The following is a 24,510-nucleotide window of genomic DNA, read 5'->3' as shown; positions in this document are numbered from 1 at the left end:
AAGGTCCTCCCCTCACCTCTCGGGAACAAATAAGCCCTCTGTTACCCAGGTAATTACCCACTGATACGGAAATGAACTTCTCTCCACCCCTGAGGAATAATGCAAATGCACTAAAGCCATACTTCTCTCTACGTCTGAATGCCTATTGATATGCAGATGTTCTAAAACCAGGCAAGATATTCTGAAAATGTTATAATTTTACCCACACCTCTACTCTCAGAAAAATGTACGTCTCTTCTGTTGAAATTAGATCTCATTTGCATAATCCAATCCCTCCTATATTAGTCAGGGTTCACCAGAAAAACAATAGGATATATATGTCTATGAGATTTATTATAAGAAATTGGTTACATGATTATGGAGGCTGAGAAGTCCCACAATCTGTCTCTGCAAGCTAGAGACCTAGGAAAGTCAGTGGTGTAAATTCCAGTATGAGTCCAAAAGCCTGAGAATCAGGAGCACGGATGGTGTAAGTCCCAGTCCAAGGTCTGACCAAGCTGTCAGGCAGAAAGAGCATTCGACCTGCCTCTTGCAGCCCTCAAGGGGTTAGACAAAACCAGCCACTGGCGAGGGCCATCTGCTTTTCTCAATCCACCAATTCAAATACTAATCCCTTCTGGAAACACCATCACAGACATACCACAAAATAATATTTAACCAGCTATCTGGGCATCCTGTGGTCTAGGCAAGTTGACACATAAAATTAACCATCAGACCACCACCTATAGCTTTAGGCCCATCATTCATTTCATTCCGTCTTCCTACTACCCCTTTAGCTTCCCCTTGCTTTCTCCTAGCTCCTTTCTTAGAAACAGTATTACTCTTGGAGGCAAGAGGGGGCCCTATCCAGGGCCTCCAGCTTTCCCCACTCTTAATGCACTGAGAAGTCTGCAGGGCTCATCCGGATGTGCCCAAGACCCCTCTTCCACACCTCATGCACAGTAGCTATTACCTTGAAGTTCTCCATTCAAACAGCCCCAAGCACATTCAAGGCTTCTGTAGGCCTCAAACTCTCATCTGTCCTCCCAGGGTACACTTGACCATCAATGGCTGCTCCTGGGCCTGAGGTATGGGCATGTGACTACATTCAGGCCAAAGGTACACAAATATAATCTCAGGGCATCTCTTTAAAGATACTTAGCCTAGCCTCTTTCTTGTTCTCACCACCCCTCTTCTTTCCCGCTAGGTTTCCAATGGCAACTCCTAGAGGCACCTAGGAGCCAAGTGTCTAATACGCAATGCAGAGCCTCCTGGCAGCCCTGGGCCATTCAGAATATGGCTCCTCTAATCTTGTACTGTGTCATGTAGTCTTTTATACCATTTCCAGGATGAATAATCCAACACAAAAATATGACTGTGTCTTTCCCGTTTAAAATTCTTCCTTGTGTCTATACACCAAGGAATATTATTCGGTCATAAAAAAAGAAATCCTGCCATTTGCAACAACATGGATGGATCCAGAGGGTATTATGCTCAGTGAAATAAGCCAGGTGGAGGAAGAGAAAAATCATATGATGTTACTTATCTGTTGAGTGTAAAAAGAGAACAAAACAGAATGAACAAAATAGAAGTAGACTCACAGACACTGAGAAGTGACTAGTGGTTACCATGGGGTGGGGTTGGAGTTGACGAGGGGGAAGAGAGGACAAGGGGGATAAAGGGGCACAAAAATCCTCAATCATGATATAAATTATCCATGGGGAGTAGTACAACATGGAGAATATAGCCAATGATTCTGTAAAATCTTCTTATGTTAACAGATAGTAACCGCACTCGTGTGGGTGAGGATTTAATAATAATGGGTAACTGTTGAACCACTATGTTGTATAGTTGAAACCAATATAAGATTATATGTCAACAATAACTTCAGTTAAGAAAAGGAAGGAAGAAAGACAGGGAGGGTGGGATGGAGGGAGGAAGAAATGAGGGCAGGGAGCCAAAGCAGAGAGGGAGGAACAGAAAGAGCAGCCCGCATTCCCCTCCGGCTATCACCATCTTTCCTCTTCTTTATAGCTCAACTAAAAATAATAATGAATAAATAAAAATTCTCCCTTGTGTCTCTGCTCCTCAAAACAGTGTTTCTTAATAAGAGAAAGAAAAAGTCCATGGATTCTCACATCCAGATATTAATGGGAGGCAAACTGCTCCAGGAAAATGAAGGTTCCCAAAGTGGCTGCATCAGGGTGTCTCGGGGAATGACTAAGTCTTTATCTTAAGGGATACTAAAAGTTCTTGTTTTCCTAAAATTTGAGAGCCATTGACATTTGCCTCATCTCCCTCTTTGCTTCATCTCACACAATTCCAGTCACACTAAATTACTTAGAATCCTCTGAGCACAGAATGCTATTCCACCATTTGCACATCTACATACCATTTCTCCCTCAGGCTAGGACGCCCCAGACCCTTCTCTTCCTCTATTCTTTCTACTACAAATATTCTCATCTTTCCATATTCAACTCTCTGTTTTTTCTGAAGTCTCTGTTAGGATTACCCAATCCCTACTTTGATCTCCATTCAGTCATGTCCAAATCACTCTCATAGTATGTAAAATATCATAATTTTATTCCCTGTCTCCTTTCCTCCTCTAAACTGTCAGCTTCTTGAGGAGAAGAGCCTTTTAATGTCTCCTTTATCCAGTTACTAATTAGTGTTTGTCAAAGACAATCAAACAAGAAAGAAAATAATTTTTTTTAAGTCATTCTATATTAGCCTATTAGTTGTCTTCAAGAGTAACTAAAATTTTTTTGACTTAAATAGATGTTCACAAACTAGACGATTATTAAATATATTTCAGATAATACAGGAATTTTTTTCTGAAGCAAACTCAAAATTAGTAACTTAAATAGCTCTATATTCAGATAAGCATTTGTTCCTTTAGAACTACTTAACATTTAGCAATAACAACAACAAAAAAAGAGAATGCTTTTGAATTGTAATTTAGAGGGAAGAAAATGAGGAACAGAAAGTTCTTCCAAATGATTAAGTAGGGTAACAGATAAACATACTAATTTATTTCCCCCAGGAAATGCACAAACTGTAATAGTAGACTCTACATCTGAAGCAGACTAACCTAAGCATTGAAATTCAGAAAAAGAAAAAATGGTAAATGGCATTTGAAAACTGGCTACTTTTTTTAAGAGAAAAGCTCTGTTATTATATCTAAATACATTAAAATTAACCAAATGATGGATTAAAAATCCTAGCAAGTACTTGGTATACAGCAGGCTGTCAATAAGGGTTATGTGTTTTTCTCTTCCCATATAGCCATGATAACTAAATATCCTGTTTAAATAATAAACACTTCATTTAAAAATTCATGATATATTTAGATGCCTGCTCTTGATTCAACTGAGACACCCTATTTATATGTGCAGGTTTCATTCAACCCCAGGTTCTAGTATTAAATGAACTGTAGTCAAGGGTCTAATTGAGTCCCCAAATTCATTCTATATCAGTTCAACACTTTTATACCTTTCCTTGTCTTGGCTTACTCTCATACCTGAGCTCCAGTAACTAAATTTCCAACAACACGGTCAACTTCTCCCCAGCTTCTCAGATTGCCAACCTCCAAACGAAGTCAAGTTTCTTCTAAACCCTTGGGATGTCAGTTGTGACTGTGATATCTAGCAGGGGTAATTAAATTCCTTGTCTTTCTGAAACACTGGATTCTGCCACATTTCTCTCACTGTACTTTACCATCTAATCCTTCCACCCACCCCACTAAAAAAATTATCATCCCAAGAAGGTCTGATAATTCTATAACTGACAGCAGCATTTTCTTGTGGGTCATGACTCCCCCCAAAATTAGAAATTCCTGGTTTGTTTACCCTAAGCACCCTATACAGACTTGGCATATCCTATAAAAAGCATTCCCTAAGTACTGATCATCAGGAGAATGTATTAGCATCTTTAAATGTTCTGACCTGATCATTTCTTCTATTCTAATAAAATATTAGTTTCAAACTAACATCTTATTCTCAGGCACCATTAGATTTCTCACTACAAAGAAAAAGTCTCTTCTGCACTGTCTCTTCCTAGCTGCAAAGACCATAATCACATGCGTTTTTTCTGTCAATTAAAGATCTGCCTACAGGCCTAAATTGTTTATATCATCCCATAATCTATCCTAGAAGGACCCGTGGAAAACTTTGTGGTCTTTACTTGTTCTCTCTCTCTAGTAACTGCTCTGAATGTTACTAATTCTATCATTCTCTGTAGTGGCTCACAGAAACTTAGAGCCAAAATTTTCAGTGCCCCCTCGTAAGTGTTGATATCTTATTTTACTAAATGCACATGTATTTCATGTCTTAACCCTACATAGGATTTCATATTTTCCTACTCTTATTTTTCATATCATTTCTAAACTTGGATTCATACTGCTTTTCCCACTATTATTTTGAAACTAAATGAAACTCTGTATATTGCTTTAAGCTAATATTGGGAGACCTAAGATACAAACACACACACAAAACAGAAATCCATAGCTAATTGAAAACAATTAAGACACTGAATGGCTCGACCCCATCTGGCTGAAATTATTAGCTCCTCTAGAAGTTTTATAAGTCACTCGCAAATAGATAGTTAAAAGGGGCCTACAGCATAGGAATATATTAACAATACAATGAGAAGCATATGTCATATGAATAACCACACACAACATGCAACATAATTAAGGTTTTTCAAACAGCTATGAATTCAAGGTCAATATGTTCTTCTCATCTTATGGGACTGATTTCAGCTGGATGTACAACTTTGAAAATGTAGGGGAATATATGATGTGTATATACCTTAATAGATTCCTGTTAATCAAAATAACATTTATTATATCTCCTAGTTTTTAAATTTACTTCCTTCTGTACTACCACCATCCTTATCTTACACCTAGAAAATAAGTTTAAATGGAGAGCCTACAGACAAGAAAGATCTTTTTAAAATGCAAGTCTTATTGTGGTCCTTATGCTAAAACATTTCCCACAGCTTTCTATGGCTCTTCAGATTAAGCCCAAAATCCTTAACAAAGCCCAAAAGGCCTAAGCGACTAATCTCTGCCTCATTCAGTCATTTCTTCTGCACATGTCCAACACTTTCTTAACCTTTAGACATGTTCATGATGTGTGTACTATGCAAAACAAACACACACACACACACAGGTGACCATTTACACTTTAGCTTTTTCTCTTCTTCTTTACAATGTTAAGCTTTTTAAGAGGCTGATATGCATTGACTGTTTCCACTTCATTCTCATGTCAATCCTACAATCTCAATTCTGACCCCACCAGGCCTTAGTAAATGCATAGCCCCAAGTAACTGGTGAACTCCCAGTTGTCAAATCGACGAGAAATTTATTGATTTCTAATACTCTTATGCTCTTTGGAAAATCTGACATCGTTTACCCCCTGCCTTTCCTTGACATCTGGAACACCACTGGATTATCTTCTATCTTAGTCCTTATTTATTTGTTGCTGCAGGTTCTGCCTTGCAGTTCTGTCTGTGAGGGATCTTCTACACCCAGGAATTCACCTACACACCTCCTGGTCTACAAATCTTTATGTATACCACTCTGAGTGCTATTTGGGCTCATACTTCCAACTACCGATTGTGCATTACGTCTGTGACACACCAGTGGGGCCCCAGCAGTGAGGTGCCCAGGGATGAGCCTTCCTGCCAATGGAGTATCTTCTACTCTCTGGAAGCTACTTAGAAAACTGGAATCCTATCAGAATCCTCCTTCCCCCTCAAAGATTATAATAATTCTTCCTTGTAAATCTGTCCATCTGTACCATCCATTTTTTTTAAGAAGGGCTTCCCTAACTGGTGTTAAGTAAAAAATGTCCCAAAGGAATGATAAAAAGTGAGCTCAGTCAAAAAACCCTTTCTTTATGCAAATATAATAAATCTGTTTTCTTAATAATCAAATGGATAGATTCTCTCAAGGGTAATTCTCTCAAAGGTAGTACTTCTCAGGGCTTTAACATGCTAATTTGCATTGGGACCCTTGAACAAACACCTCTAGGATGCAGCTTATCTCCTTCAGCTAGTGAGACCCTTTTTGCTAAGAACACTGATTAAACTAATTACGCTAATAGAAATAATATACAGCAGAACAGTGTGGGTTTTCATGGATTCTTTTTGAGGGCAACTTAACCAGAGTTCTTTAAAGTGGCATCTTAAGGACTAATAAATGTATACATTTCTAGGTTGCAGGTGGAAGTGGGCAGCCCTACACTGCAAATGGGCTCTTAGGCCTCCTGCTCAGGGGGCTCTTCAGGAGATGCTGAGTCTTCCTTCCACCTGTGCTAAATTGTGCAGCAATTTCCTGTTCTTTATTTTGATTAATAAATCAAATGAATTCATCAAATATTGATTAAACACCTGTTCTGTACAAGACACTATGATAGTTATTAAGGATACCAAGGAGAGACTGCAACTTTATCCCTCCAGGGCCAGTCTAGTGGGGGGACACATTTGTTAAAGATTTAATTAATGTGACAAAGTGCTATGAAAGAAGTATGTGCTCAGTTCTGTGAGAGCACAGAGGAATAAATGATTGTCTTTTCCTGGAGAGAAAAGAAAGGGGGTCAGAGGAGATTCTAAGCAATAACTTAATAATTTTCTAACTAGATGCTTTATAATTTCTTTACCAAAAACAACTTGAATATAGAAAATATTCCTAGTATATAAGTGAGAAATTAAATTTATTATGGTTAAATTTGTGTCTAAGTTCACAAAGCTGTTAAATAGCAAAACAAACTTGAAATCAGATTGGTCAGGAAGATAAACAAGGGAATATTCCAGACAGAGACAACAATAGGCAAGAAGGACAAAAAGGCATGGCTCCCTGGAGAAATAAAAGCATTGAGGTATGGCTGTGAAGGAATGCAGGTCTGTGTGTGGTGTGGGTGGGGGTAAGGCGTTGGGGAACTGTGAGGTGTCTGGGAGTGTTCCCTGCTTGCATGTTACCATTTCATGGATGTTGGCAGAAGACAAGAGACTCACAGCACAGCAAACAAGCAGTATGAGTGTGACACTGGTTACCTTTTGTAACTCCGGGGTGAAAACATGTTCCCAGCCCAGGACAAATGAACCTTTGAAGCCAAAATCAGTCAAAGGGAAAAATAAACAGAAAGAAACACATTTATTGCTTATAAGAAGTCATCTACTCCCATTCATCCTTCATCTGTGTCTCTCTTGCAACCCAGCTATGAAGGCCCCACCATATCTCTCTGGTCCAGGAAAATACTTGCTCTCCAAGCCCCTTGATATGGAGATGGACTACTTCTCTCACCCCTTGGAAACACTTATTGATATGGAAATGCACTAAGGCCAGGTGACAGATTCTGGAAATACTGCAATTTAATCCAAAGCCTACCCCTCAGAAATCTCACCTCAAAATCTACTCACTCGCCCTCTTCCACAATGGTCCCTGTGTGAGAAAACGGGAGCACTGTAATCAAACTAATAACATACAATAGCAACACCAATAAACTCATGATAATCCTCAAGCCAGAGGATTCAGCTAGGTTCAAAGTCCTAGGCAGATTAAGTCCATAGCTTGCCCATTCCACAGATGCCGAGAGCTGAACAGGTAGGGAGTTCAGAGCAATCATCAGGCAGCAGCTGCAGCCAGGGTACAGATTCAGGCAACAGGAACTGTAGAAGAAAACAAACTTAATGGCAATAAGATACATGTTTTAATGACACCAGCATAGCAAATCTTGTCCATCAGGTAGTATGTATGCAAGAGAGTGGTCCTGTGATAGGACAGTGGCAGGAATGGGATCTCCTCCTGGTCCAGTATAACACACCTACACTCCCTTCCCTGTGGGAGTTACAGATGGGTCAACATATAGGGCTACGGGAGGTACATGCACTGGCCATAAAGATAAAACAAAACTTCCCCGTAAGATGCTCTTACCTCACAGACATTTTGGGTACACTACTATGATCTTTGGGGGCCACTCTGCTGTTACTCCAGGAACACTCAGGAGGCCAGCTTCCAGGCCTTTCCCCAAGGTGCCTGAAGGGCCAGCCATCACTTGTCTGTGAGTTGAAATGTCCAGGGCCATGTCCATTCCACAGTGTCTCCAGGGTTTAATGCAATTGGGGCTGGCAGCAGGATGTTGCTCTGTTGGCCATATCCTGGCTTCAATAACTCCTCTTTGCTTTGCACATACAGTTGTATAGGAGAGGCAGCAATGTGTGTTAGCATGTCCACAGGGCTCAAGGCTCCTTTTCAGGGCTACTCATTTAAATGCCATACCTCTGTCCATAAATGAACTGACCAGCCCCATAAGCTGTTGGTGTCTGACTTCAGGCCAGATTTCAACAAACCATTGTACCTCTCTATCATGCGCGCCCAGTAGGGTTATATGGTACATGAAACTACCACTTTATTCCTAATTGCTGTCCCCATTCTTGTAACATGTCCAGTAAGTAGGTGCCTTGATAGCTCCTCAATCACCTGTGGCTGGCCATAGGCTGCAAAGAGATGCTTTAGGCCCCTTTTGGTGGTTTGCTGATCTGCAAGATGTGCAGGAAAAGCAACCAACAGGTCAGTAGCTGTGTCCACACAAGTCATGGCATTCAGATACCCTTCTGATATGGGTAGAGGCCCATATAGTCTATCTGCCACCTGACAAGGTGAGCCATCTCCAGTGAGCCAACCTTTTCATCCTTGCCTGACACCCATATCAGCCCCTTTACTATTGTCCCATGTTGATGTGGGATTCAGTGTTAAGTCCCTCTTAGGGCACACAAGGTACTCCTTCTGGGCTCTGCTAACTTCTTCAAAGGTCAACAGCAAGCCCCCCACCAGATGGGCTACAGCCCACAGTATCATTTGCATAGCATGCAACAAATGCTGATGTAACCATTGGGCTACATCAGAGGCAGGCTTTCCTTCTAGCCAACACACCTGGGCCAACATATCTGCTTCATCATTCCCTGGGAATGCCAAAGGCAAATGGCCCATCACATGATATATGGTAACTGTCTTAGTCAAACCAGAGGCCCATACATCTTGCCCCCAAAGGGGCTGGTGACCAACCACCCAGTTGGCATGGTACCATGTCAGTAGCCACAGAGTCAAGCCCCAATAGACGGCCCTGCTGTCAGTGCAGACAACTATAGGGGAAGGCTCCTGAGTGATCACAAAACATACTGCCTGCAACTCAGTCCATTGATTGCTCTTTCCTCTTTCTGTGTTTCATCCACATTGTCTCAGTCTTAGGATGGAAAGCCACAGCCCTCCACTTTGGGGGCTGCCCATGACTGGAGCCATCTGTATACCAAGCATCTTCAGGTATAGCGGCTTTTTGCTCCTGATAAGGACTCTCAAATATCAATGGCTTAAAAGCAAGTTCTTCCTGTTTTCCACTGGTATATGTCACTGGCCCCAGTAAGCATTGGAGTTCTCCACTTAGGGGGCTATTTGAGAGGGCACTACACTGCTGTAAGTACATGCCCCATTTGGCCAGTGTAGGTGTCTATGCCACACCACTTGGTGGCCTTTGGGTCCAGTCTCACACCCATCTTGCATTGGGATAGGTAGATGTTACTTTGGTCAGAGCTATTCCGTGATGGGCTCCATAGCCAGCAAGGCATGGTCCATAGCAACCAGTTGCTTCTCTATCAAGGTGTACTGGACATCTGCTCCTTTCTGTAGTCATGACCAGAGTCCAATAGGTTGGTATGTCCATTCAAGCCGCTGCCAAAGTCCCCATCCACAACCATCTTCAGTTACATGAACATGTAGCTCACAGGGCCTTGATGGGTCCATTACACTCAGGGCCTGTACAGCCTTGACTGCTTGCTTAGCAGCAGTAAAAGCAGCTGCACATGTTTCATCCCAGTCCCACCTGATGCCCTTTCATACCAACCAGTATATGGGCTTCAGAATTTGTGCCAAGTACAGGATAAACACTCTTCAGGAGCCCAAAAGACCCAAACACCTGTAACAGCGCCACAGTGGCAAGGGTAGGGAAAGCCTGGACCTTGTCTATGACTGATTCTGGGATAACTTTAGTTTTCCCTGACCAGACAACCCCCAGGAACTTTATTGACAAGCCAGGTCCCTGAACCTTGGTGCTGTTCACATCCCATCCTTTCTCCTATAGATATTGCAACCATCTAGGAACTGCCCCTTCTAAATTTGCAAGGGAATAAGACGTGAGCACATCATCAATGCAGTGATACAGATGCACTGTTTGCGGTTTCTTCCATGTGGCCAAGTCCTGGGCTGTAAGTCTGTGACAAATGGTGGAACTGTAGAGGTATCCCTGTGGAAGGACAGTGAATATCACTGCTGGCCTTCCCATGTGAAGGCAGACTGCTCCTGACTTTCCTGTGCTATGTCAATAGAGAAGAAAGCATTAGCAAGGTCCACAATATAATGATACATTCTCAGCTCATGGCTGAGGGTGTCTGTAAGGGCTGGTAGCATCCAGAGGGGACAGCGGCATCCAAAGGAGGTTTGACTTTATTCAATTCCCTGTAATCCATGGTCATATGCTCAGAGCAGTCTGGCTTTTTCACGGACTACACCAGGGAATTAAAAGGATTATAGGTCTAGCCATTTCAGAACCCGACATAACAATGTTTTCTACTCCCATATCCCAAAGACGCAAAAGCCATGTAGGCAGAGGTTCCAATGGCTTCTGCCAAAACTGGATGTGCATGTCCACCAGCTCATCTTGGGTACAGGGGCGGAGCATGGAGCGCTTCACAACCCGGGGAGGGAGCTACTCCTCCCTGAGGAGCTTGCGGTTACTGCATTTTTATTTTCTTAATTACAATCAGGTGGGCCTTTAATACAGGAGAGGCTGGTGCCTCAGGAGGTGGCTTCCGTAACAGCTCAGCCCTTGTCCCCACCCCCATCCCTTCCCGACATCTCCTCTACCATATCCCGGGCTGAAGGCACCGCTCTTTCCTCCCCTTCCCCCACTACCCCGTGCAACGTGGCTTCTCCTGCCACCTCCTCCCTTGCTGCTAACGTTATCTTCCAGGAGCGCAACCTGTCTTCTCAGTAACTGTCTCTCTTTCTTGAGGGCATCCTAGAGGCCATCGTCCAGCTTGTCCAAGTAACACCAAAGTGTGTCTCTCCCCTCGATAACTCTTCGGATTATCTCGTGAAACAAAAATCCCACAAAACACGCAGCAGCCACCAGGGCCTCCTCACCATCCGCAGGGGGGTGTCTGGATATCTGCTTACCTTCTCTAGGGACAGCCCACCGAAGCATCACACCCATAAAGGCAGATTTTGTGTTCAGAGTTCCTGCCAACTACCACTCGGTATAACTCTGGGGGGAAAATATGTTCCCAGCCCAGGGCAAATAAACCTTTGAAGCTGAAATCAATCAAAAGAAAAAATAAAAGTGTGAGAAACCTGTTTATTGCTTACAAGAAGTCCTTTACTCCCATTCACCCCTGACCCAACTGTGAAGGCGAGAATGCACTGCCAGCATATTGAGTCATCTCCAGGTGAGAGAGTCTGGAAATATTGAAATTTTACCCACACCCTCCTAGATGGAGGCCTGCACATGCTGTGTCACAGGGGAAGAACACTGATCTTGTTGGGGATTCACCCCTTCTGTAAAAACACTCCTGCTCTTTTCCTGGGAGAAACTATCACTCAAGGTTGCTTGCTGCAAACACAACACTGAAAAATGGCTAAAGTAAAAGGCAGTCAGAGCCTTGCATTCTTGGTATACATGGTAAAAACACACATGACCCTCAGAGCCCAAGGTGAACTACCTCTCCCAAAAGAGAGGGGAACAGGAGAGAGTGGAGATAAGGAGAGGAGACTGGAAAAGGAGGCAGGAATTATATCAGTGAGAAATTTAAATACAATACATGGTAATTTGAGCTTTTGTCATAAGCACTGGGGAACCATCAAAGATGTTTTAAAATGTGCCAAACATCCCTGAATTCATATGTATGACTTGAACAGTTTTTCTAGGACCTCTTCCTTCCCCTTCCCCTACACCAGCTCATCTTTATAGTTCATGAAAAAATTGCCGTATTCTGTAAAGTCATCCTCTGTGTGAAATTCTTAAACTTGCAACCAAGAGAGCTGGGTCGGTTTCCCCCTTTGGGGGGTAGCTATATGGCAGTCTATTTTCTACTATAGGAAGAAGGTTACTCTGCAGTAAGAAAAAATGCCTAAAGCCACACAGAATAAGAGATCAATAAACATTCCAGTCCCACTTTTCATTTCTTTAGCCCATCTGCATCCCTGCTCCTTCTTTGTCTTCACTGTCCTTTGAGATGACTCAATATGCTGGCAGTGCATTCTTTTTATAGTTTAAGATGATTTTAGTTGGGCTTCTGTTATGTGAATCAGAAAGTTTGAGCTAGTTTAGAAGGGCAGTGTTGTCAGGTTTTCTTTTAGAAACATCACCTTTGAAGCAGTATGGAAAGTGACTTCAAATAAGACAAAACTACAAATAAGGCCAACAGACTATCACAGTAGTCCAAAGGAAAAACAATGCTTCCATTTGCCCTTCGTGACATGGCCCCTAGTTAGTCACTCTGATTCAGAGAAGATGTTAGAAACGAGTCTCAGCTCTGACGTTAGTTTAGAGCACCTCCATTCTTCTAGGGCTGATCTGTGAGGAAGAGTTTTACTTATGGAAGTTCAGGATCAAACACTGACCCATCCAAATGGGGAGAAAGAGAACACATGAGGCTAAAGAAGGGGCCAGACCATGGTTTCATGAGTCACATTCAAGTATTTAATCCATTTTGAGTTTATTTTTGTGTAAGGGGTTAGACAGTAATCCAGTTTCATCCTCTTGCATGTAGCTGTCCAGTTTTCCAACACCAGTTATTGAAGAGCGTGTCTTTTCCCCATTGTATATTCATTAATCCTATATCATATAATATCATGGATTTTATCTGTGTTCTCTAGTCTGTTCCATCAATTAATACATCTCTTCTTGTGCCAGTGCCATACTGTTTTGATTACTGTAGCTTTGTAGTATAACTTAGAAGTCAGGGAACATAATACCCCGAGCTTTGTTCTTCTTCCTCAGGATTGCTTTAGCTATTTGGAGGACTATTCATATTCCATATGAATTTAATAAGGGTTATTTGCTGTGATTCATTGAAAAAACATATTTGGTATTTTTATAGGGATTGCATTGAATCTGTAAATTGCTTTGGGCAGGATGGCCATTTTGACAATATCCATTCTTCCTATCCATGAGCATGGGATAGATTTCTACTTATTTGTTCTTTAATTTCTCGCATGAATATCTTATAGTTTTCATAGTGCAGGTCTTTCACCACCTTGATTAAGTTTATTCCTAGGTATTTTATTCTTTTTGATGCAATTGTACATGGAATTGTTTTCCTGATTTCTCTTTCTGCTAGTTTGTTGTTACTATATAAGAAGGCAACAGATTTCTGTGTATCAATTTTTTATCCTGTAACTTTCCTGAATCTAGTTTTTACTTCTAATAGTTTTAATTTTCGGTGGAGTCTTTAGGGTTTTCTATATAGAGTATCATGTTATATGCAAATGGTGATTCTCTTACCAGTTTTGATGCCTTTTATCTCTTTGTCTTGTCTGACTGCCATGGCTAGGTCTTCCTCTATACATTTTAATTACAAGTCAAATTATCTCTGAAAGCTGTAGATTTCAATATTCAAAATATATGAAATTTTATTATACAGGATCCTGAAAGGAAAGATTGGTACTCTCAAATAGGATTGTTTAATAAAATTTTTATAAAGGGCAAGGTATAGGAAAACCATACAGGACAGTGCAGTACCTCCTAGCTAGTGACAATGAAGAAGGAGCTCTTACTACCACTTAGGGGGAAGGAGGAGAAAGTAGTTACCAGAATTCAGAGAGACTTGTGAGGTCAACTGGGGAGGAGCCATGTGCTTAGATTAAGGGACATAGCTAGACTGCAGTGACTCCACAAAGTGAGATCCTCGAGCTACCATACTCTACTTGCCCTGTCTGTTTCCAGCCACTGCTTCCCATTGACTGTCAGAGGCAAGGATTCCCACTGATAGAGTCCAGGAACAGAGCAGGCTGGAGAGTCCCTCTGAAAGGGCAGAGACTTGCCATATAACAGAAAAGTTTTTATCCCCAATACAGGGGGCACATAAAGACCCCTCAGTACTATGACATGCAGTAACATGATAAAAGACAGTAGAGAACTCCTCCTCACCTGATGAAGTCAAGCACATGTTGTAGAACATATCCCCACTCTTACTCAAATTTCCAGGCAAAGTACCTCCCTCTTGATCTTCACTGAATTAATTTAAATGACATTTTCTTGCAAAAAAAACTTTTTTTTAAGTCTTTAGGTCTTAAACTACATAAATAAGCAAACCTAATTTTGCATAGAATTAAACTATAAATTATAAATCACTAAATTTACTAACTAAAGAATGAAAAAAGGATTGTTTCCAAGAATCCAGGATTCATGCTATGAGGATGTGTGATGCCAGAAAAACACTTGACAGTTTGGTATTTTTATTAGCATGAAGGAAAAGGATTTCTACTGTGATTTCTTTGCCTGCTTCCTGGTGCAGCAAAAATAATTTTTAAATGTATCAAAGAAGATCATTTGTAATAGAATTAACAATATATGTAGCATTTGTAGAAAATAGCCATTTACAAGGTTCTTTCACCATACCATGTGGTCCACAAAAACCACTGAAAAGGAAAAGAGAAAGGCTACTACCACTGTCCTTATGAAGAAAGAAGAACATTTTCTGACAAGCTGAGTTGTTCGCTAATGGTCACATAGCACATAAGTGATAGAGTCAAGACTAAGCTATTTCAAAAGTATAAACTTACTGCTATTCACTAAAATATGGAACCATAATATGGGACAAATTAAGGTAAAATGTCTGCTTTTCCTATTTATTTATCCCATGGCAACATTTCAATGCTTTTTTATACCTACTGTTTTTCCTCACTTTGTATGTACAGTATGTCCAAAGATGAATAGAATATTAAATACTTAATAACCTGAAGTTTATTTGGGCCCCTGAACTTATACAAGTAAAAAGTAAAATCTAGTTTTGCTTTATAACTAAAACTCTTAACCATATCAACATAGACCACATATCTCCAACTGAAGAATCCATGGATTCCTATGCTTTTTGACTCTTTCAATGTTACTCCTATTTCTTTTATTTTTTAAGTTGATCAAAAAACCTTTTTTTTTTAAAGTAGTGTTTTTATCCCCAAAGTAAAATGTCTTCCAAGCCTGGTGAGAAAAGACTGTTAATCTCTTCATTTTATTGACCTACTTCAGTTTCAGCTCATTAAACACAGACATTTTCAGTGATCAAAAGAAAATGAACCAAATGAAACTTGGTATAACCTTACTAAATAAGAGTTGCTCAAAAAGCAAATAAATCTGAACCAGTAATTTAATACTAACAGTCTTCCATTTAAGAAATATATATGTAATGAACAAGGACATCCAGAAATAATTTTATGTTCCTTTGATCAATGAAAGCACAGTTTTGATTCACGTTTTATCAAATTTCCTTCTCAGTTCTTATCCTCTTCCAAAATGCATATTGAAGAAATCATGAACTAAAGTCCCTTGAAACTACAAAACAAGGTAGAGCAAAAATCTATGAGCTATAAAAAGATAACTGCAAAGATTATTTAATTATATTGCCTGTATACAATTATAAAAACCAAAATAAATTTGATTATCATAGCACAGAAGAAAACTAGTAATTCAAACCCTTACCCAAATATGAGTAATAAATAAGTAGGTTCACTAGTTTTTAAATATGACTGCATTTGAAGCATATTTAACAGCTGAACCATGTCAAAATATACATGCCTCATTAGCACTGACTTAATCCTTCTATTTAGGTAAAATTTCCTAATACCTCTTGTAAGATATCCTAAATGAATAACCAACTACATACAGAAAAAAATTTTTTTATAAGCTATCTAAGATAAATTGAAAAGAATTTCTAAAGTTTAGGTGAGTAGTTCTAAAACTGGATCTGTTGGAAATAATTTAGAGACAGATTATATCTGCTACCATGTATCATATTTTGTGATTTAGCAGCAATTATTTGTTTATTCTGAAACGCTGTAGTCTCTCTGCTTAGTCTGCAGAAGTCTGAACCCCAAGTCTGTATCCTTTAATAAAAAATCTTCCCAGATCAGGAATAATTCCATAGATAAGTGATGTGTACTTTACTCTCAATATGGAATTAATAAGGGTGGCAGACAGAAAAACTGAATCATTTTCTAGTTCCTTACTATTAATTTCCTCATGGGAAGAAACCATTTTGCAAGAAATGTACTCAAATAAAATACAAACCAAACAATCCAGATCCAAATGTAAATTATATTTGATCACCTTTATTTTTCTCCATTCTCCCAATAAGATCAATTAATGCTCTAAGACATACCAGTCACACTGTCGACATGATGATAAAAACTGTACAAATGAATCCCTCAAATGTTAAGTAATCTTTTTTTCCTTATAGGACATTTGAGGAAACTTTCTCCTAGACATTTCTTTGGCAATTTGTCTACTCCGTTACAAAAATGTTGGAAAATGTAGATTAAAAGTCCTTTAAATTTATACTTAAAAGGGTTGGATCACTTCATAGAATTTATGGCAGAGTTACATATCAAATTATTAACTCCGCAAAAACAATTTACTCAGCACAACTGTCCCAGATCAGAATATATTTTTTAAAACTTCACCTTTCACACTTCTCATTCTGTTAATATTAAGCATAAAAAATTAAATACAATAAATTGTGCCTATTAAGTAACTATACATATAAGAATGATTCTACAAATCAGTTTATATATTAATTTGGCCTAATCATAGAACAAAAAGATAAATCAATCATAAATCCTGCTCTCAAGTAGCCTACAGTCTAGTAGAAGGAAAGAAATATATGTATGAGACTGATGCATTGCCCAACTGCTCCAAGAAGGCCATTTGAAGAAATATATTTAAAATCAGTATTGCTGCTTTGAGTCCCTAGCTTATATTAGAAATAACTAAGTATTGATCTGTATGTGGTGATTTTGAGGATTTCAGGGCTGATCAAGGAAAAGACAGGACCTCGAGATGGCAGCAGTATACACTGAGCCTCATTTGGGTGACACTTTGACAGGTTGCAAGAAAAGAGATGTTCTTCAGAGCAGGAGACCTTCCCGAGACATTAGCACAGGGCCACCACCCAGAAGAGGAAGAGGGCAAGAGCACTGCCGGAAGAGGGGAACTGGAGAGGGGGCTCCCATGTCTGGATGACGTTGCTCCATGCCAAGCTGGCAGTCTTTCCAAAGGGCTGCAGTCACTTGGGATCTTTTACAGGCCCCAAGTTTGTTTTAGCTATGCTTAGCAGATGTTGGTTGTAGTTTTGTGGAGTATGCAAAGCAGGCAGGCTCTAAAGGATTAAAAATATGCTTACTTGAGCTATATTTAAAGTAACTGGATGTGTAAAAATATGAGTTTGGCACTGGTGGGTTTTGAGTTAATGATCCCAACCTGCAATGAAGAAGTAAAAAAGCATAGGAGTCAATCTTTAACCCATTTATATATCACCATAAAACATAAAAAGTATCACTGTATATAGACAGCAGAATCTTGGACGTTCAATAGCCATGGACTGACTTCTAGAATTTAACTCTTCAGAACCAGAAAGTTCAAAAAACATAGTTAGATGTTCCTTAAAGCTTTAGCAAATTATTCAACAAATATTTAAACTCTTAATACATGTCAGGCACTGTTCTAGGCACCAGATATTCTACAGTGAACAAGGTCCACGAAAGGACTGGCTACATAATTTGCAAGGCCCAGTGCAAAAAGAAAATGCAGAAGCCTTTGTTCAAACTTCAAGAAGGCATTAGCATAACATTAAACCAAGCACAGGACACTTAACAAGTGTGGGAACCTGTGTGACTGCACAGGTTGGTAGGCCCATTAAACTGGCCCCAGTAGACATGTTCTCTGTTTTCAACATGCATGCAAACTAGTAGTGAAATGTTAATTGTAAAAAGAAAGAAAGGAAATATGGCACCATGTTAAGTGTCATGAAAGAAACAAAAGGGGTTCTACAATAATAACTGGGGGAATATAGTTTAGTGAATCTTGAGAAAGACCTCTCTGAAGAGCTGGTATTTAAGCTGAGAACTGGGACAATGTACATTGCAATAATTTTGTATGGTGACAGATGGCAATTAGACTTATGGTAGGAATCAATTTGTAATGTACAAAAATAATGAATCACTATGATCTACACCTAAAACTTACAGGATATTACATGGCAATTACAGTTCAATTAATATTCTTTTGAATAATTAAAAAAAATACAATGATAACATTTTTAAAAGCTGCCCTATTTATTATGATTCACAGAAGAATGACTAATCATTTTAGGATGATTTTATCAGTATCATTAGTGGAATTTGAAATTTCTAAAGCTGAAAAGTGGGAGAATTGAGGGCACAGTTGGTATTGTCTTTTCTTCTAGTTGAAGGTCAGGCTTTTATAAAAGAAAGGTAGATATGGAAAATGGCTATTCCTTAAAATTAATTGCTATGGTTACTTAACCAGGAGATCATTTACCACACTCACAGTCTATTTCAACAAAGCATATGTCTGAAGTCTCTCATGACTTCATTTAACAAAACAGATTTGTGGTTTCTTGAAGTTATACAAAGAGGTCATTGATCTATAAATCGTGTCTGTTTAAGAGAGGCATCTAATTGTTGGAATGTTGCTTTTGGTCTTATACCAGATAATGATAAAAGAAATATTGTAGATTTAGAATGTGTTCTTATCAAATCTTGAAAGTATACTACACCCACAGAGACAAGACAAAAATCCATACTGCAGGAAGTCTTGACAAGATGGAAACTGGTTTGGGGAGGAGGGTAGAATAATTATAAAATGCTATTCTTAAGTCCTCAAATGGTACTCCTCCTAAAGCCAATTATACAAACATAAGATGTTGGACACTGGGCAAAAAGGAACTTAAATGATGAGATGGAGAGGGGACAGGGACACACACATTTATATTTGTTACTGAAGTGACTACAAGGGACTAGGGTGTGATTAGTACAACTCAGGGGCCTGATGGACAGTCATACTCTAGATGGCCCTGAAGCAGAAAATCATACTCACTTTCCCATCCTTCAGCTTCACTAAAGACCTGGATAAAAATGAAACGTATGATTTTCTTAGACATGAAAGCACACACAATGGATTTTCCAGAGGAGAAAGTGACAAGATGGAACTAGGTCTTGATGTTTACAACTAAACATAGACAACATGCATAGAATAAGAAAACAGTGATGAGACAAAGCTACTTGAGACCTGTGGTATAGCAGGACAGCCACAAGGATGCTCTGCAATAACAAAAATGACTAGACACCCCCTTCTTTGACCACTGAGACTATTGCTTCTTCACTATCAACAACTTAACACCACCTTAATCTTCCTGACACCTGAATAAATCACAAAGACACCAATTCTAGAATAGCCCTGCTTCATTAAACTCTGCTTATAATCACCCAGCACAAACCCAAATCCTATAAAAGCCCTCCTCAACTGCCTCTTACCAAGACAGCCACAGTTCGTGTGGTGTACAATCTCCTTGCTGCAGCATGCAAAATCAGCCTGATTTGTTTGACTACAGGTTTGTTTCTGGTGATTTCTGGTTGGTGGGCTTCAACACAGGGTGATCCTGATAATTAATAATCTGCCCCAGTGTCAGACCATGGATCCCTTTTATGGCTTTAGAAATTGGGCCACCTTAACTACACTGCCCAAGCAGCAAAAGGGATTAGTTCATAAGAAACAAGAATCCCAATTTGAGATGACTATCAGTGAGTGACTGTGGCCACCAGCCATCCAAATGTGTGAACCCCTAAACTACCCTATGAAAGTTAGCAGTGGGACAAAAAGAAACAAATTTTCACCATATAGAAATGTATCTCTCAATGTTGAATCTTCTCAATGTGACTTAAAAAAAGAAACTAGTTATTATAAAAACATCTGATATGTAGAAATCTAAAACTGAAATCTCACCCTTAAAGGTAAGTCCAGTAAAAATCAAGAAGCTGAATAAAAAACTATAAATGGCAACAACACATTTTTTGACCACTTCCTTTGTGCCTGGATTTGTGCTATTTTACATACATACATAATATCATTTCATCTATGCAACAACCCTTTAAGAACTATATTCACATTTTACAGATGATGGAACAGAGGTCCAAAGTGGACAGATCACTACTAACTAGGTCACAGAGCTATAGATGCAGAACTAAGTTTTGAAACCCAAATGCCTATAATTGCAAGCTCCAAAGTTACCAGGTGTATCATTCCTTTTGGGTGTGAGAATAAAACACTGTCCTTGAAGCAATGATAAAATTTGACTATAATGACAGCAGTTAAAAAATAAAACTATAGAGCATTACTTAAAATGTCCTATAGTATTAAAATTTCATTTTACCACAGCAAGTATTTTTTATTATCCCATTTACAGCCAAAAGCTACCAAAAAAGTTATCTTTCACAAACTACTCTGTATCAGTGAATAGCAACATTTTTAAAACTAGTTGGTACATAAATTATCTGCATCTAGTCTTGGATTTTTTATAAGCTTCTCCTTTCTGAATTACCTTCTTTAAAAAAGGAAACAACGAGTGTGTGAAAAGAATTTCAATGGACACTATTATCCCTCCTCCCCAATAAATAAAAATAAAAGGACCTTTAAAAGACATTTTCACTAACAGTTTTTTTCTGAATAAAACAAACAAGTGCAAAGGGCACCTTGACTACTACTTAGGAAATAAAATCAGAACACAGAGAAATCTGTAATTCTAATCACATTTACACCTTCTCTCCTTTTTTTACATTTCTCATCCAAACATCCTCAGGAGCTCAAAAGGCTTAAAAGAATTGGAGCAGGGTAGAGAACAAAGGTGAGGGGAATCTGAGAAACAGCTTAAATGGCTGTTCTCACCATTTTAATAATTTCAAATTAAGTGACATAGATTTCAGGAAATGTGAAAGTCATGAATGTAGGAAGAAACTGTAAAAAGTTATATCCTACCTGTTTATATTTTTAAAATACCATTTTGGCTAGTCATCTCAAGAATTAACCACTTGTGGACAATAACTGAAGCAGGCACTAAAATGAACTTTCAAGTAAAACAAACAGCAAAATTAAATGTATTAGCTTTTAATAAGTGAAACAGATGAAGGGGAAAAGAGAAATAAATAAATGTATTTGCTTTAGTCAGTGAAGGCCTGTGTGCTCAGTAAGTATAGGTTTGTTACAGAGAATATTAATACTTGTATCCTTATGTGAAAGTGACGACTTGTAGATAAACTATGCTCTCTCTTGAGTCGAGGGTAATTTTAGAAAATAACATACCCAACTACCATACTCAATCAAGCTAAATGTTGTTGATCATATATAAAAACAAAAATAAAGAAAAGCACTTACGAAGCATGTGGTATATGGGTGGTTTACTCAATTTGGGAATGAGATTTTTTTAGTGGGAAGAGAAACATCAATGTTAAAGTAAACAATTGAATATTTTATTTAATTATCCAAATTAATAAATTACCAACAATACAGAGACAAGAAAAATTCAAAATGATATCAAATTCATATATGATTACTTTTTATTGGGTGATTCTAATTCAAAATAATACTTTCAGATGACTTTATCTAAATTCAAATATCAAAATAATTTAGCACTTCTTTACCCCAGCACTACTAATGTCCTTAAGAGTGCAACCCTAAAAGGCCCCTTTAGTGGTACAGCTTTAATTTCTCCATTACCTTAAGCCAAAGATAAAGAAAGGCACTAGCAATGGGGAAACCAGAATGTCTTAGAAAATAACGTGCTTTCCATCCTGGCTCCTATTTGGTGTCCTGTGTTTCAAATGCAAATACACCCAACCATTTCCTTTTCTGTAGGGCAGAGCTTCAATTTCCCCATCATATTCTGGTAAAATGCTATGCCAGTGACTGATAACTCTGAAAAGCCTCTTCAAAAGAGATAAAACACATCCAAGGTTCTAGAAATGTAATGCCTATTCAATGTGTTGCATTCACCAGGCACCAGAAATACGGAGAAGGATGGTGAAATCAAGGCCCTACTGTGGAGCTGGCCACATCTGAACTCCTAAACCTATCAGCCAGAATTATAGTATCTTGGGGGTAAATGTAATAATGCAGGCAAGGATTTCACAGCTCAATGTCCTCACGGTGTCCCCCTTCCCAACACACACACTGGTATATCTTTTTTTTTTTTAAAGACAGGAGTGCACTGATAAAAGAAAACAGGTTTATAAAGAGGTACTATTGTTTGAGGATAGAAAAACTGCCCTAAGCTGAGAGTATCAACTGGGTTGTGTCAAGTACTATATAGAAAAGGCACCTAATGTCAAATAGGTATTCAAATAAATATTTGAATTATAAATTTTGAAATATATTTCAAATATAAAAGGCTGGTAAACTAAAAGGATTCGGTGGTCCCAAAAGCCCAGATTTTCCTTATGGGATGATTTGAGAACTGAGTTCAAAACCAGCAAATCAATCAAGCAAATCAGCTACAGCTCCATCGTGCTAAGGAGCAAGTCTACTCATCCAAAAAACTCAGGAAGAGGACGTATTTTAGACCCAAGCATCTATCCTCTACAAGTTCTTTGTTCAACCAATAAGCTTAGAGCGTCGTTTGTGTGTTGGCTTCATAGCAGAGTGCATTACTGTAGTGAGATCTTAGCCCCCGACACCTTCTATTGGGTTTGACAACTGAGAACTAATCTTCCTGACAGAACGTAAACCGTAAATCCCGCCAGCAGAAGGAAATTTACGCTGTGGAGGCGGGGAGCAGGTGGTAAACGTGCAGGCAAAAGGCGCTTACAGCAAGCAGAATCTACACCGGCCACGCTCACTGTATTCTTCCCCCTTCAAACCCTGGTATATCTCATTCATGTCAGGTGGCTCCTCAATATATTGTTTGATTGCCTGTTGCCGTCACACCTTTCAGGCGTTGAAACTACCGGGTGGTTCCAAGAAACACAGTGGGTAGTTTGGTTCCCGCAAGGAGGGCTTGTGCCAGCGCATTAAAGGGTGGTTAAGGATCACGCCAGCGTGGGTGCTCCGGCTCCAAATCCTAGTTACAGAAGACCCCCTGCCCTCGGCAATGCCTGGTCCTGAAGGAAAGGAGCAGAACGCACGTTTGTGTTTTTAGCATCAAACTTGAAGACCAACCCAACTCCGTCCACCTTACGAGAAAACAGCAGAGGCCCCCGGCCGCGCACTGGAGAAATTCCCACTCGGAGCAGAAACATGGTCAGGCCGCGCTGTGCCCAGCTGTTAGCTTTCCTGACGTCTCCCGATGCATCAGCCCAGGCTAAGGCAGCTGGGGCGGGAAGCGAACGCCCAGAGGTCGGCCTGGCTGCCGGTGCAGTCAGGGAGCCCCGGAGCTGCGCTGCGCTCGGGATGCTCCACACCCAGCCTCCAGACGCCTCGCGGGGGTTCACTGCGCGCGGCCGCAGGGCCTGAAAGGGCACCTGCCAGCGAAGGGTCTCCCCGAAAGCTGAAGAGCCCCGGGCCGGCGCTCAAGACGCCCCCGTCGTGCCCAGGCGCACAGCCCTGCGCCCGCGAGCCGCGCCTTACCTGCCCGAGGCGAATCCGGCAGCCCCTTGACAACTCCCACCAGGCGCCACTGGAAAAGTTTGCGAACTTCTTCGCAGCTCTGCACACCCTCGTTCCGGGCAGCCCCAACGAGAGCCAGCAGCAGGAGGCAGCGACAGCCCATGCGACACGTCTGTGCGTCCATCATCGGTGTCCCGGTCACCCCTTCCCCTTCCGTGCACCCCTTTCCCCGCACGCCCTGCACTGCAGGCGGTGGAAGAAGCTCGGCGTCCAAGGTTTCCAGGAGCGATCCGGCAGCGGGCGTTCCGGGATCGCTCTGGGACACCGGCTTCACCTGGGAGCCTTGGGCTTCCTCGCGCGGAGCCCGGAGACTGAGACACCCGAGTCCTCGCCCCGAGCGCCGCCAGGTCTCCCTCTCCCGCAGGGCAAGCTAGCGCTGCGCGGGCGAGGAAGACGGCTGGAGCCGCACCGGGCCCGCCACCATCCGGCTCTGGCCGCCGTCGCCGCTGTTGCCGCGGGCTCGGCTCGGGGCCGCCAACCTGGGACGCGCCGCCGGCTGCGCTCCGCGGACAAGCCCCGCCCCGCCGCGGCCAGGCTCCGCCTCCGGCGCGCAGCCCCTGGCCGCACCCGCGCAGCTCCTGTCAGCGCCGCCCACGCTGGGGAACCTGCAGAGCCGCACAGCCCGGAGACGAGCAACAAATGAAATGAAATGAAATGAATCCTGGACCGCGCTCTTCCATCCCATCCCGGGGAACAGCAGTCCGATAGAGGCCCAGAGAAGACAAGGCATGAGAAACACCAACTGGAAAGAAGATGAAATATTTCCCTCAGTACGTAGTAATTTCTTTTCGAATTGCATTAAAAAGGATCT

The 24,510-nt window shown here is 40.7% G+C and overlaps 1 protein-coding gene across 1 annotated transcript in view; it reads right to left on the bottom strand.

Annotated features, from left to right (window-relative positions):
* Positions 1-24,195, bottom strand: part of GPC5 (glypican 5) — a 685,014-nt gene extending 660,819 nt beyond the window's left edge. The window contains exon 1 of the mRNA XM_036893786.2: positions 23,661-24,195. Coding sequence (XP_036749681.2) covers positions 23,661-23,826 — 166 coding nt within the window. The 5' untranslated portion in view covers positions 23,827-24,195. The remainder of the gene's footprint in view (positions 1-23,660) is intronic.
* Between the last annotated feature and the right edge of the window lie 315 nt (positions 24,196-24,510).

The sequence above is a fragment of the Manis pentadactyla genome, chromosome 17, assembly GCF_030020395.1.
Source record: "Manis pentadactyla isolate mManPen7 chromosome 17, mManPen7.hap1, whole genome shotgun sequence".
Classification (NCBI taxonomy): domain Eukaryota; kingdom Metazoa; phylum Chordata; class Mammalia; order Pholidota; family Manidae; genus Manis; species Manis pentadactyla.
The sequence above is the reverse complement of the archived record's forward strand: the minus strand, read 5'-3'. Positions and strand labels throughout refer to the sequence as shown.